Source organism: Ranitomeya imitator, chromosome 1 (assembly GCF_032444005.1).
Source record: "Ranitomeya imitator isolate aRanImi1 chromosome 1, aRanImi1.pri, whole genome shotgun sequence".
In the NCBI taxonomy this organism is placed as follows: domain Eukaryota; kingdom Metazoa; phylum Chordata; class Amphibia; order Anura; family Dendrobatidae; genus Ranitomeya; species Ranitomeya imitator.
Window position 1 is genome coordinate 462,687,490 of NC_091282.1, and position 16,119 is coordinate 462,703,608.

The window sequence follows — 16,119 nt, forward strand, 5'->3', positions numbered from 1 at the left end:
TGAAGCATGAAAGTATTTGCTCTAAAATGGAGCAAAATGGGTAAAAGACCAATATATAGATGTGATGAGCGAGCATGCTCTGATAAGGTGTTATCCGGCATGCTCGGGTGCTAACAGAGTGTCCTCGAATAATACACAGTACACTGCAGGGGCACATTTATAAGATTCTCGGCACAGGGACATTATTTTAACACATCCAATTATGGAGATTATAATTATTCCAAGATCTATCCATTAAAATGTACACTGTTCATGGGAAAACCCCATTAAGTGTTGCATTTTTCAGCAAACTCTAGTTAAAGGGAACCTGTCACTCGATTCATGCTGCCAAAAAAAACAAAAAACGAGCAGAATCAGAGTCTGGTTGCACAATCACAGGTAAACATGTTTTATTCTGAAACACTCTGGCATTTCGTGGAAAAAACATATTTTGAACAGCCCTGCTCCGCTGCGGGTGATTGACAGGTCTCTCCTCCATGAGTGTGCATAGCAAGGAACGTTTCAATCACCTGGGACACGGCGGGGAAAAGGGACGTAGTAGAAGAGAAAAAAATATGGCAGCAAAAGTCCAATGACAGGTTCCCTTTAAATCTTTGCTTGAGCCAAAACCAGAGACAAGTCACCTGAAGCCGACCACTGCCGGGTAGAAATGAGATTATCGAAAGCTTTAAATCCGTTATTGAGAGGCTTACGGTGCTATCTGCATCATGAGGCTCAGCATCAGACGCAAATGATCCATGTCCTAGAAAACATGTATGGCTTCGAATTTCTAGATTATGCTGTTGTGTACATTTGGAGGACTGCATTCTTGACGAATGATTCTATTTCTCGGGTAAAAGCGTGTTTTATGTGATTTGCATGGCAAGGAATGAGTTACAAATTGTCAATAATACACTCACCCTAATAAAGACCTGAAGAGGGTTGCTCTGACAGAAGAATATACGTAATTTTCATTTGATTTCACATTATGCGCTAAATTGAATCAAGGGAGATAAAAATACCATGAAGCCCACCAGCACCTTAATCAAGCATCACAGCTGGTGGCTACCAACACAAGTGCTTTGGGAATTAGCCAATAAACATGACGATATCACAGCTAAAATGAATTTGATCCATTGCCTGGCACCTGGGTTTTTTGACTGACATCCAATGAGTAGGAGTCAGATAAACAACTCATGAATGCATGATCAAGATTTTGCTTTCAACACAAAATGCGTTGTCTATAGGAGGAGGGGAGGAAATTCTTTTTTTCCTTCAGAATTTTGCTTAATAATAATCAATTCTGGCTGAATCCATAAAAAGTAATGATCTGCCATTTACTCGCTTATTTTAATCTTATTATAAATAGTTTTATGGTAAAACATGTTTTTATTAATCACATTTTCCTATTAAGTACAATTGACTGACTTCTTTACTATTGTATCTGGTCCAGTGGCCTTCAACTTACGACATGGTGGTCAATTTGGAGCTAAATACATTTTGGATTTTCCAGCACATGTAGCATGGAATTGTTAAGGAAGGGTAATCAACAATAATGCAGCCTTCCAAATTTTCCCATGACATTTGCCAAGTTCTGGGACAGAAGATACATGGTGAGCTACCGTGGCCAGTTTAGAGAAAGTCCAACATTCATCCAGTTGAGGATCACAATTGTTGCCATTTCAGGGTTACTCACATGTTGCGTCAAATGCAAAAGTTTTGACTAAATTTTGTGCAAATCCCCAAAATATGATTTAAAGGGAACCTGTCACCCCCAAAATCGAAGGTGAGCTAAGCCCACCGGCATCAAGGGCTTATCTATAGCATTCTGGAATGCTGTAGATAAGCCCCCTATGTAACCAGAAAGATGAGAAAAAGAGGTTAGATTATACTCACCTGGGGGGGGGGTCCGATCCGATGGGCATCGCGGTCCGGTCCGGGGTCTTCCATCTTCTTACGATGACGTCCTCTTCTTGTTTTCACGCTGCCGGGAAAGGTCAGAGAGGCCAGGCGCCTGCACACTACAGTAGTTTGCTCTGCCCTCAACAGGGCAGACAAAGTACGCCTGCGCCGGAGCCGCAGCGTGAAGACAAGAAGAGGACGTCATCGTAAGAAGATGGAGGCGATGGACCGGACCACAACACCCATCGGACCGGACCGCAGCGGGACCGCCCCTGGGTGAGTATAATCTAACCTCTTTTTCTCATCTTTCAGGATACATCGGGGGCTTATCTACAGCATTACAGAATGCTATAGATAAGCCCCTGATGCCAGTGGGCTTAGCTCACCATCGATTTTGGGGGTGACAGGTTCCCTTTAATCAGACAATGTGAATAGACCCTTAATTGGATCTTATGATATCGCAACTCAAACCTATAAAAGGGAATAGGGAATGAATAGCAACAACAAATAGGCCCTATTTCTAAGAGCAATTTAGGGTCTCATACAATTCATCTAACAGCAATCTAGATTTTTGCAGTTCAAAACTATACAGCTTCTAAATGGAGTAAAAACAGAGCACGAAGATGGAAGAAAGATGGACATAATTAGAAATCAACTCAAAATCAAATTTCACAAATGCTCAGAAAGATCCTTTTTAAAATCTGTTTCTTAAGGGGAATCTATCAGCAGGTTTTTGCATGCAATCTGAGGACAGCATGAGGTAGGGGTTAAAACACAGATTTCAGCAATGCCTCTTGTTTGCTTGCAATGATTGTTTTAGCAATAGGAGCTTACTATTGCTGGGACACAGCAGCCCTGCATGCCAGTCCGACACCCCCCACACAGCAGCTCACTGTCTAAGGACATTGTACGTACAGAGCCTGGTGTGGGCGAGGTTTGCTTTCTCAGCTCTGCTGCATTGCTAAATCATAAAACTCTGATTGTGTCAGAATGGCTTCACCCAGGATACATTGTTGGATTCAGCTTCTATCTGCTTACATCAGGCTGTTCTCAGAATAGGCAGGAAAAACCTGCTGACAGATTCTCTTTAAGGGCCTCATACACAACAGATAACAGTCAGCCGAGCAAAAATGTGGCTGGACGTTCTGTCTTTCGAATTCTCCATACACAGGAACACTCCTTGAAAAAATTGGTGCCCGAATCCATTGACAGCAGCTTATCTTCCTGAGAACAATGGGGTTGGCAGTCAGAAATTGGAGGCCCTTAGTACAAATTAGCCCATCGTCAGTTTTGGCCGATGATAGTCTAATGTGTATGGGGGTCTTTTTAAGGAATTAAAATGAATAAAGAGGACAAACTTAACTGACTCGAATTATATCACAGAAATAAGCCAAATGCACCAATACAAGGAGATGTTACCTGGTATTTAGCCAGTAATTCAATAAGTATAGCCTTTTTCTGTGACATCAGACCTGACAATGTTTTTTAGCTTGCTTTTCAAAAAAATGTGCATTTAAAATAAAAAAGTAAAATGTAGAAATATAAGATTAGGTCAACCATGCTGAAAGTGATCAGGTCAACCATGCTGAAAGTGATCAGGTCAACCATGCTGAAAGTGATCAAGTCAACTATGCTGAATGTCAGAATTATTTACTACTATGCCTAATGCTAAACAACAAACTACCGGTATATTGTTACTATGCAAAGTAATATGCTTATGCTCATCTAACGATGCATGAACTGCTATCATTTAAGTTTGATTTTTTTATTTCAATTATGGTTAAACGGAACAAATGCACATGTACCTGAATGAGACAAACAACGTATGTTTTACACTTAAAATGAACACCCCTTTGGTAGAAAATAAAAAAGAGATGTGCATTAGTTTGGAAATATTTTCCTTACAAGCTTTTCTTGTTAAATCTGTTACTTTTTTGGTTACGAAATGTAGCTGAACAAGACTATCCAACTAAAAAGTCTTCCAACTGAGACTTACGACTGTAGCAGACCCAACCAAATTGCTCCATATTTGTCATCACTTGGTCATAAGAGGCCAAATTAGATTTTGTTGGCCCTCCTTATGTGGTCTCTACCAAAAACCGTTTCATATTTGTCACTTTCCAGGAGAAGGAGATGTGCAATATTTGGCTTACACCTAGTAATAACTGATTTCACATTTATATAAGGATTTAGGCTTTTCAGCCTATAACAAAAATAAAAACTGATAAATACATTTTAGTTTACAGAAACCAGACGATAAAAACAAACATAAAATGATTTCAAAATTGTAGAATTTGAGAAAAAAAAACCCCACAAAATAACACAATGAGGCTGCAAAAGAGCACACGTGTTTTGACCTTCTCCCTGAAATAAACCTCAACTTTCCTACCCTGGTCCTCCACGTTTAGCTCTTTCCAGCTGCAACTATTCGACAAGGAATGCAGTCACTGCTTTCTTCAAGGAAAACAGTCAATTGCGGGGAGGAAAGGGTTAGGAGAGAGAAATACGATAATAGTTGGTGTCGAAAACGAGAGAATTTCACATGACCAAGAAGATCGTGCATGCAAAAAAACAACAACAATCAACTCTGAAATGGTTAGTGTTGGATTACACAAGGAATTCTTTTTTTTTTTTCACATGTGTAATTAAAAAAAAGTGATACGAAGAGTTAAAAGAGAGATTACGAACACATGAAAAGATACAAAGTAGTTAATGAAAGAGCGACATGAATGAAAGTTGTGGGAAAAGGTGAGGTGAAGAGAGGAAGCCATGCCGAGCTTTCGGATCACCGATACTCACACATAAAATGGGGCCTGATCATCAGCGGGCGCGGGAGAAGATCTAGAATGGGAAGCATATAATGCAGCATCTTTTTACAATGGTGTTAACAAATGCCAAAGCCCCACGCTGCCCGCGCGAAGCACACATATGTAGTAAAAAGTAGGTGCAAATTTTTGATTTTGTCTATTTTTTTTCTAAATCAATCCCATCTCCCTTTTATCAACACCTCCCCCAGAAAGCATCTGCTCATTCTGTGTGTTATTAACAAGGATGAGGAAATGTTAGCGCCATCCGTCTCTCTCCCTTGATCAGGAATGTATTCTTTAGGTGAGGGCAGGTGAATTCCATTTCAGACTGGTAATTATCTGGCAGATGTTGGAAGCAGCTGCTGCGGTATGCAAAGCCCGGGCTCTTAGAACAGCGCAGATAGCAGAAGCTTCTGGCAAGGTGGATTGTGAAGTGGGACGACATGCATTCTGCGAGTGGCCGCACAGCTGCTTCTCTGTGCAAAACAACGCAAACCTGCAACCCCAGCCAGCTGTTTGAAAGCTTGTCAAACTGAAATCATGCCATCCTTTTACAGGAAAAAAAAATACACAATATGTTCATCTTGGATATTTCCTCATTCTTACTCTGTTCCCCAAAAAGGTGGCTGTACCATCCAAGGCTATGTTCCTTTTCTATATAGCTTCAAAATTCTGACAATTTAGAAGAATATAACAAACCAAGCCACGCACTTTGTAAGAGGTTTAAGGCTCTGTTCACATCACACTTCTAGCCTCAGGGAATATGTATGCTGGGACGTATGCATTAAACGGCTGCCTCCAATAGACAGAGCAGCACCCGTTACCCACAGAGTCCCATTGTAAAAAAAAAAAAGGACACACTTGGCACAGACGCTTGTTCGCATGCCATGCTTTTTGTAGGAGTCTACGTACTGGCCCGGTGAAAGCCAAGAAGCATCTCATTCAGCCTCCGTTAGACAATGTATCCTTATGAACACATTTAGAAAGTGCGTCAAGAGCTTTTCAAATGTGATGTGAACTCAGCCGTGCACAGGCTGTACAGATGTAGCAGAGCTGGATGTTATTTCATCTTTCCAGACCATACGAAAAGGTGATTTTACAGAGTAAAAACTAGTGTTAAAGGGTAACCTTACTTTTGAGTAATTTTTCAGAATAATCTATCAGGTGTAACTACAACTCTTTCCGACCATTACACCAGTTGTATCCTTCACTGTCATCACTTAATCCGTCTATCTCTTTTTTTCCAATCTACTCTGGGCTGGTGGATGAAGACTAGTTGCTATAATGTCTCCTATACACAGCACAGCACACAGAAACAAGCAGCAGCACAGAGGAAATTGCAGAGCAAAATTAAGTGTTCCTCAACTCCATCCACAAGGCTCACCAACAGATCAATTTTTTTTAGGATTTTCTAAGTATTGCACATGTGATCGCAATTATATTTAGAGCATACGTGTAATTGGAAATAGGTTGGACCCAGCATATAAGTTATTCCCTGCCAAAGTGATAGGTAACAACGTCTTGATCGCTGGCGGTCTGTCCGGTTGGACCTTCATCGATCCAGAGAACTGGGCTATTTAGATCCCCCATCTCAGTGGCGCTGAGGTAAAACATGATCACTTCAACTCCATTCATTCTCTGTGACTCTTTGCCAATGTAATTTCCAGCTGCCTGATAAATAAGGAGCAGAACTGCGGATGCTCTCTCCCACCGGTCAAACCCCAAGCGATCAACAAGTTATTCTCTGTCCAATTTATTTGGGATAACATACATTGTTGATTCATCCCCTTTAAAACAGTAATTACCGATCAATAACATTATAACTAGAGATGAGCGCATTGCTTCCCGCAACCCCAGTCCACGTCAGTACACTCAGGCCGTGAATTTCCTGACCTACTAGGATCCCGAGGTAGGCATACGTGTTGCGCTGACGCTTTATCACCTGTGTGTCACATAGATGATGTCATACCACAGAGGAACCCAGAAGGTCAGAAAATGTGCACAGCTCCTGTCCACAGCGAGAGTGTACTGACCTGGACCATGGACTGGGGTTGTGCTAAGGCATCCATCATCTGAAATGACTGCAGTTTTCGGCTTAATGCTGCAGACAGTGCTTATTTAGATACATCTGAAAGAATTTGTGATAACCTGTGAGATCTCGGGTTCTCACTGTGAGTGTTGCCATGTAGGGTTGTGGGAAGCTGCCATAGAGCATGCCGTGATCCCATAATTTTCGACCTGTCTCATGCAGAAGAGTCGGGTCCTTTACAGGCTACTAAATGGTACTTTTTCACTACTTGTATTTTTTACATTATATTTTAATCTTGCTCCATAACATGCTGCCTGTATGACCGCATTTCCAGAGTCACAGGTCCTCTTTAAAGACTTCTCACAGAATCACAAAAGAGTTGGACCACTGCTACATCTGACAGATTAAGCTCTGCTACATCTATACAGAATAATCAGCAACTATTACTGAGATTTAAATACAATGCCAAAATTACAAAATGACCCAAGGTAATCAATACTATGCGGTTTATTGAAAATAATCGAAAATTCTGGCCCCTTACCTTAGGTCAGGTCCCAGTAAAGAATGTCTTCGCAGCATAGCCCGTGCTTGGGTATTGGTTAGGTTTGCAGTAGACTCATTATTGATTGCCAATATGCAGTCTCCGACATGAATTCTACCATCACGACTTATTGAGCCTCCATTTATAACACTGCGGACAATCATACCAACGCCGTCTTTATCAGCACTCACTGTCATACCTATACAATATAAATGCAAATAGAATTGTATTAATTTATTACTCTATTTTATCAAACATATTCTGGAAATGAATTTAACAATCAATGAATGTGTAAAACGTATGACATATTCCTGACAGCCAAGACTCAATGTATATCTCTGTAATGACACAGCATTGTAAAGAGCAGCAGAAGAGTTAGGGTTCGCTCAAATTAATGTATAAATTGGACGAGTGCAACGCGCAAAACAAATCTCATTGGACTCTGACCAATGTTACTCAATGAGGCAGTGCTCATCTGCGAGTCATTCCTCAGCTCTAATTGGGCTGAGGGGAAAAAAATTGCATGCTGCGTGTGGCCACTTAAAATGGCCAAGACCCGCCAACGCAAGTGAATGGGTGCGATAAAAAAAATAAATCAGATGGCACACGGACCATCCGTATGGTGTCCGATTTTGACGCACAAATCTCCAAGAAAAAAATGTACCATAATAAAAAGCGATAGATGACAGAAAGATTTAGAAAAATAGAATAGAATAATAATAATAATAATAATAATTTTGATTTATATAGCGCCAACATATTCCGCAGCGCTTTACAAATTACAGAGGGGACTTGTACAGACAATAGACATTACAGCATAACAGAAATACAGTTCAAAACAGATACCAGGGGGAATGAGGGCCCTGCTCGCAAGCTTACAAACTATGGGGAAAAGGGGAGACACGAGAGGTGGATGGTAACAATTGCTTTAGTTATTCAGACCAGCCATAGTGTAAGGCTCGGGTGTTCATGTAAAGCTGCATGAACCAGTTAACTGCCTAAGTATGTAGCAGTACAGACACAGAGGGCTATTAACTGCATAAAGTGAATGAGAACATGATGCGAGGAACCTGATTGCCTATTTAAAATAAATAAATAAATAAATAAAACCAATAGGTTTTTTTTTTTTTTTTTTTTTAAATAGGCCACACAGGGATCGTTAGGTTAATACATTGAGGCGGTAGGCCAGTGTTGCAGATAAATAATATCACAATCCCCCTACATATTATAAACTTGCACAATATAGTGCCTTTCATGTGGCTCTAAAGGATGTTTAGCCTTGCTTACCCTAATAAAAAAGATTAAAAAAATGATGCAGGGTCCCCCTATTTTTGAAAACCAGCAAAAGTAAAACAGGGAGCTGGGGGTTGATATTAACAGGCTGGAAAGGTCCGTGGTTTTTGAGCATTTCCCAGCCTAAAATACCAGCCCACAGCCACACAAAAATAGGGGCACATCACATTAGATGCGCCAATTCTGCCACTTTGCCCAGCTCTTCCCGATTGTCCTGGTGCATTGGCAATCAGGGTAATGGTATTTGGGGTTAATGTCAGCTGTGAATTGTCGAAAAACACAGTTGACATCCAGCCGTGGTTTTAGTAATGGAAAGGTATCAGACACCCCCATTACTAACCCAGTAACAAAACAAAAAAAACACACGCAAAAATATTTTATTTAAAAAAACACTCCCTTACTTTCTAAAAAATGTGCAAGAGCAGAAAAGATGCAGCACTCACCCATGAGCTGTTTCAACAAAGTCCTTTATTAAACCATTGTGGATCTGTGGACAAAGTTCATGGGATAGGCAGGTGCAGGAGGAATGCGGGGAAGAACTCCGTTACTTTCCCTGGTTCACCAATTTATAAAAAAAAAGCCATGGAGGTTCAAAACCCCACAACTACTATTACCCTGACGGCAATGAACCAAGGCAAATGTGATGAGCTGAGTCAAAACGTCAGAATTGGTTGCATCTAATGTCCTGCGCCCACGGGTTTATCAGATGCTACAGACAGTCGTTCTGCATTTGGCTGTAGAAGTTCTCTACGTTTGGCATTGCTGACGCCTTCTTAATCCTTCTGACTTTTGGACCCATAGGCAACCTCTCTCCCTCCCTCTAATTGACCTACCTGGACCTGGGTGTTTATAGACTCCCAGTCTGCTTCAGGAAGTCACCGGTGATATTCACATTTACCCTTGTGAAGGCTTGAAGCAATAGCAACCGGCTAACTTCCTCTCTGGCGCTGTTGGAGGACGTTTGATGTTACCTCTCTGAGTCTGCTCAAGATAAGTTGCTTCCCCCTTGTTTATCTACCTTCTTCTCTTTAGTTTACAGTGGGGACTGATCAGTGTCCTTCTTCCCTCCCCTTTCCCTATTCAGGGACTAGCTCTAGGGATACACAGGAGTCCCTTCTCGGCAATTTGTGTGGAATCAATAAAAGGATGGTACGGGAGGCAGGGTGCTATTAGATCTGCCTAGGAGTCTCCAGTCTCCTTTTCCCTAGCGTTCCACTTTTCCCCTTGTGTTGCACTTAGTCTTCCCTCATTGTGCGTGAAACTGCAGGTTGGTATTTATAGGTTGGGAAGGGCCAAATAACCACCTGACAATATAAGCCCACTGCTGTCAGCTATACCTTAACTGGTTATCAAAAAATACGGGGAACCTCACGTTTATTTTTTAATCATTTATTTGTTAGGTTTAATAAGGCTAAACACCCTTTAGAGCCACATGAAATGCACTAAAGGGTGCTAGTTTATTATATGCAGGGGGCTTGTAAAATTATATATCTGCATATAATATCTCTCTCTCTCTCTCTATATATATATATATATATATATATATATATAGATATATATATATCTCTCTCTCTCTCTCTCTATATATATATATATCACAAAAAAGTTGCCCCTAAATTACAACACCCCTAAAGGAAAAAGGGGGGTGATGTACCGCTAACAAGACATGTGTTTCACTGATTTGTCGGTTAAAATACATACAATAAGAAAAGGTGCTAGATCCAAATATAGAGGGACTAGAGTGCCATAGGATGCTCCAAACTAGTGGCTGACATCAAGTGTACACTTATGAAGAGGTGCAGTGATGATTCATTGCAAAGATCCATTCACATAAACTGCACTAATACCCCGCATAAGGGAGGATTCCCAATCATGCCCCATATGTTAAGACTAAATATTAGCTACATTAGCATGCTTGACTTTCACTGGGGAAACACTCAATGGGAAATAAGTCCCTAGTGGAATGTCAGAAGTGCTTAAATGCACTAAATGCCGCAAAGACTTAAGAAATGAATGGCATATTACCTAATGTCGGCCGTGTGGAAGATCTATGGGGTCCCTCTGCCTCGACGTGCGTTTCGCAATGCTTCTTTGGGAGGCAGAGGGAAGGCCAGATTAAATATCAATGGATGCCGCGCTAATTGGACGTGGTGTGATGAGGGAGGACCCGATATGTCCTCACTTCCAGAGACCGCCGTAATGACATATTATAATGGTGTGTACGTAGTGATGCTTAAGGAGTGTAATCCCTATAGGAAGAGAAGCGTGGTGGCGCATGCATAGATCAGACAGAACCGTGTTGAAGATGAAACTTCATAAGACCGCCGTAATTACTTATTATAATAAAGTGTACTTATTGCTGCTTAAGGTGACACTTCATAAGACCGCCGTAATTGCTTATTATAATACAGTGTACTTAGTGCTACTGAAGGAGTGTAAACCCTACAGTAAATGAAGCGTGGCGGCGCATGCGCGGATCAAGCAGACCCATGCTGAAGGTGGGGATGGGTTGCGGTCATGTGAGCGCGCCGTCCCGGTCATCAATTAAGATGACGTAGGTGCGCCGCTCCACTGCAGTCCGCTTGCCTTCACCATGCCAAGTCTGTGATCCGCGCATGCGCTCTGCTCCTGGAAAGGTGGCTAGAGGTTAAGCAGGTACGCAGTGGCATATACTAATTAATAAAAACGTGTTTACAATGGGCCAGGTCTAAATATTATAAAGGTGTTAATATAACTATGTTAAGAATAAAGTAAGGGGAGTAATAAAAAATGAGACAATAATACTAAAAGAGATAAAATAAGACAGAGCTAATGGCAGAGAACTAGTGATAAAAGAAGTGACTGGACTATACATGTGTAAATATGTTAGGATCTGTAATGCTGTCCAAAAGGATATATGTCTGACTTTAGGGATCCTAAAAAAAATGGGATCACTCCCCAAATGGAAAATAATCATACTAAAAGTGCTTAAGTGCTAAAGTGTAACGTGCCTAGAAAGTGCAATATTAAAGGGCTAGTGTCATAAACAACTAACTTTACATGATATGCATATATTTTTCTCACAACAATATCATAACGAAACATAATGGAAAAAGAAAATAGAAAAAAAACAATTACAATATTGACTAATAATATAAGAGAAAACATAAAAGAAAATGCATAAGGACCAGATATTTTCATATAAGGCCACTAAACTCCAACTTATCCCTTAAAGTCCAGCTCGAAAATGTCCTTAATTATTAAAATTCCAGTAAGGCCATCATATATCAAGGATACCACCGCGGCCCTGGGGCATCTTGAGAATATGCAATTAGCAGGAAACATGGTCTTAGTGACCGCAGATGTGGAGGCACTCTACTCATCCATCAAGCATGCTGATGGATTGAGAGCAGGGAAGAGATACTTGTTACACAGTATCATTGATAGACACAGTCTATTCTTGTTCATAGAAATGAAGGCTATTCCAAGCAAGAAATTGCCAAGAAACTGAAGATTTCCTACAACGGTGTGTACTACTCCCTTCAGAGGAGAGCACAAACAGGCTCTAACCAGAGTAGAAAAAGAAGTGGGAAGCCCCGCTGAACAACTGAGCAACAAGACAAGTACATTAGAGTCTGTAGTTTGAGAAATTGACGCCTCACAGGTCCTCAACTGGCAGCTTCATTAAATAGTACACACAAAACGCCAGTGTCAACTTCTTCTAGAGGTGACTCTGGGATGCTGGCCTTCAGGGCAGTGTGGCAAAGAAAAATCCATATCTGAGACTGGCTAATAAAAGGAAAAGATTAATATGGGCAAAGGAACACAGATATTGGACAGAGGAAGATTGGAAAAAAGTGTTATGGACAGACAAATCCAAGTTTGAGGTGTTTGGATCACACAGAAGAACATTTGTGAGATGCAGAACAACTGAAAAGATGCTGGAGGAGTGCCTGATGCCATCTGTCAAGCATGGTGGAGGTAATGTGATGGTCTTAGGTTGCTTTGGTGCTGGCAAAGTGGGAGATTTGTACAAGGTAAAAGGGATTTTGAATAAGGAAGGCTATCACTCCATTTTGCAACGCCATGCCAAACCCTGTGGACAGCGCTTGAATGGAGCAAATTTCATCCTAAAACAGGACAATGACCCAAAGCACACCTCCAACTTAAGCAAGAACTATTTAGGGAAGAGGCAGGCAGCTGGTGTTCTATCTGTAATGGAGTGGCCAGTGCAGTCACCAGATCTCAACCCCATTTAGCTGTTGTGGGAGCAGCTTGACCGTATGGTACGCAAAAAGTACCCATAAAGCCAAACCAACTTGTGGTAGGGGCTTCCGGAAGCATGGGGTGAAATTTCTCCAGATTACCTCAGCAAATTAACTGCTAGAATGCCAAAGGTCTGCAATGCTGGAATTGCTGCAAAGGGAGCATTCTTTGAAGAAAGCAAAGTTTGAAGGAGAAAATTATTATTTCAAATAAAAATCTTTTTTAGAACCTTGTCAATGTCTGGACTAGATTTTCAATTCAGTTGGCAACTCATTTAATTAATAAAAGTATGAGTTGTCATGGAAAACACAAAATTGTCTGGGTGACCCTAAATTTTTGAACGGTTGTATATATATAGCTCTGGCATTTTGCCACTGCAAAATGTTCAGTTTGTCTGATTTTTCTCTTTATAGGTATATTTTTGAGTAAAATGCAAATTGTTCTTTTATTCTATAAACTTCTTACAACATGTCTCCGAATTTCCAAGCAATAATTTTTGTATTTTTTTTCTGACAAAGAAAAATGGTAAAAATTAAAAAAAAAAAACTCAAATAATGCAAAGAAAACAAGTTCATAATCATTTAGAAACAACAATACTAATGTTTTAACTCAGGAAGAAATCAGAAATCAATATTTTGTGGAATAACCATGATTTTTAATCACAGCTTTCATGCGTCTCGGCATGCTTTCCACCAATCTTTCACACTGCTTCTGGATCAAAAATTTAAGCAGTTCTTTGTTTGATGGCTTGTGACTATCCATCATCCTCTTGACTACATTCCAGAGGTTTTCAATGGGGTTAAGGTCAGGAGGTTGAGCTGCCCATGACAAGATATTGTTGTGGTGGTCTCTTAGTTTTTGCCAGAGCTGGGTATATATTTATATACACTGCTCAAAAAAATAAAGTGAACACTTAAACAACAGAGTATAACTCCAAGTAAATCAAACTTCTGTGAAATCAAACTGTCCACTTAGGAAGCAACCCTGTTTGACAATCAATTTCACATGCTGTTGTGCAAATGCAATAGACAGCAGATGGAAATTATTGGCAATTATCAAGACACACTCAATAAAGGAGTGGTTCTGCAGGTGGGGACGACAGACCACATCTCAGTACCAATGCTTTCTGGCTGATGTTTTGGTCACTTTTGAATGTTGGTTGTGCTTTCACACTCGTGGTAGCAGGAGATGGACTCTATAACCCACACAAGTGGCTCAGGTAGTGAAGCTCATCCAGGATGGCACATCAATGCGAGCTGTGGAAAGGCTTGCTGTGTCTGTCAGCGTATTGTCCAAAGGCTGGAGGCGCTAGCAGGAGACAGGCCAATACACCAGGAGAAGTGAAGGGGCTGTAGGAGGGCAACAACCCAGCAGCAGGACCGCTATCTCAGCCTTTGTGCAAGGAGGAACAGTAGGAGCACTGCCAGAGCACTGCAAAATGACCTCCAGCAGGCCACAAATGTGCATGTGCCTGCACAAACGGTTAGAAACCGACTCCATGAGGATGGTCTGAGTGCCCGACGTCCACAGATGGGGCTGTGCTCACAGCCTAATACCGTGCAGGACGCTTGGCATTTGCCACAGAACACCAGGATTGGCAAATTTGCCACTGGCGCCCTGTGCTCTTCACAAATGAAAACAGCTTCACACTGAGCACATGTGACAGACGTGACAGAGTCTGGAGACGCCGTGGAGAGCGATCTGCTGCCTGCAACATCCTTCAGCATGACCGGTTTGGCAGTGGGTAGGTAATGGTGTGGGGTGGCATTTCTTTGGAGGGCTGCACAGCCCTCCATGTGCTCGCCAGAGGTAGCCTGACTGCCATTAGGTACCGAGATGAGATCTTCTGACCCCTTGTGAGACCATATGCTGGTGCGGTTGGCCCTGGGTTCCTCCTAATGCAGGACAATGCCACACCTCATGTGGCTGCAGTAAGTCAGCAGTTCCTGCAAGATGAAGGCATTGAAGCTATGGACTGGCCCGCCCGTTCCCCAAACCTGAATCCGATTGAACACATCTGGGACATCATGTCTCGCACCCTCCACCAACGTCACGTTGCACCAGACTGTTCAGGAGTTGGCTCATGCTTTAGTCCAGGTCTGGGAGGAGATCCCTCAGGAGACCATCCACTGCCTCATCAGGAGCATGCCCAGGCGTTGTAGAGAGATCCTACAGGCACGTGGAGGCCACACACACTACTGAGCATCATTTCCTTGTCTTGAGGCATTTCCACTAACGTTGGATCAGCCTGTAACTTCATTTTCCACTTTGATTTTGAAAATCATTCCAACTCCAGACCTCCGTGGGATATTAGTTGTGATTTACGTTGATAATTTTTAGGTTTTATTGTTCTCAACACATTCCACTATGTAATGAATAAAGATTTACAACTGGAATATTTCATTCAGTGATATCTAGGATGTGGGATTTTAGTGTTCCCTTTATCTATAAAGCAACACGTGCTGAAATAATATGCAAAAGGCACCCTCAATGAAACATGCAAAGATAAATGCACATAAACAAATAACAGATATCAATTAGGACATGGAGATATAATTCCTCAGTATTGATGAAACATAAACCAAAAATATATCCCTCTAAACATGTAAGGGGCTAGAGTGTCCATAGATATAATGATAAGAATAGCTAACAAGGACTGAGACCAATGGCTGCCTACAAAGTCTTGTGGAAAAGAGGTGGCATATACAACCTGATAAGGGGCGGACACAGACAGCTTGAGGCCCCTGTGCAGGAAATGTGTCTGGGCCCCCCACCTTTTAAGGCGACAAAGCTTTATATACTAAGGGACTGTGCTATACATAAGTGAGTACACTATATACTAAAATATCACCCTCATAATTGCCCAGTCATTACCTTCTGCCCCATCATTGCCCTCTCATCCACTTACACACACACAGCACCATTCACCTCTCTGCATACACACACACACACACACTCATCTCACCTCTGTGCATGGTATCCTGAAGCCGCACCATCACCGGCAGCTTCCTGTCTCGCACAGCCACGGCGCTGAATGATGATGTCAGCCGCTGCTGTGTAAGACAGGAAGCACAGGCAGGACGGATCCATTTCCTGCAGCTCCGCTCCACTGCCATTTTCTCATGCAGGCAGCGGATCTGCAGGGATTGCTCTCTAACCACTGCACATGAGGGCAATCTGGCCAAAGCCTCGGGGCCGGATAAACTGGCAATATTAGCAGCCCTGCCAGCAGGGCCAGTTTTACGCAAAGTTTAAAATGGGGCCCTAAATGCTAACATACTGCACGTCACACAAAAGCATTTCGGTTGTGTTTACATGCGCTG

General features: G+C 41.8%; 1 protein-coding gene across 2 annotated transcripts in view; it reads right to left on the bottom strand.

The window, feature by feature from the left end:
- The window catches only part of MPDZ (multiple PDZ domain crumbs cell polarity complex component), a 246,070-nt gene that overhangs the window by 98,386 nt on the left and 131,565 nt on the right, over nucleotides 1-16,119 (bottom strand). For both annotated transcript variants that reach the window (XM_069764966.1, XM_069764959.1), the window contains exons 23-24: nucleotides 7,259-7,457; nucleotides 4,681-4,722 (exon numbers count right to left, since the gene is read on the bottom strand). In XM_069764966.1, coding sequence (XP_069621067.1) covers nucleotides 4,681-4,722; nucleotides 7,259-7,457 — 241 coding nt within the window. The remainder of the gene's footprint in view (nucleotides 1-4,680; nucleotides 4,723-7,258; nucleotides 7,458-16,119) is intronic.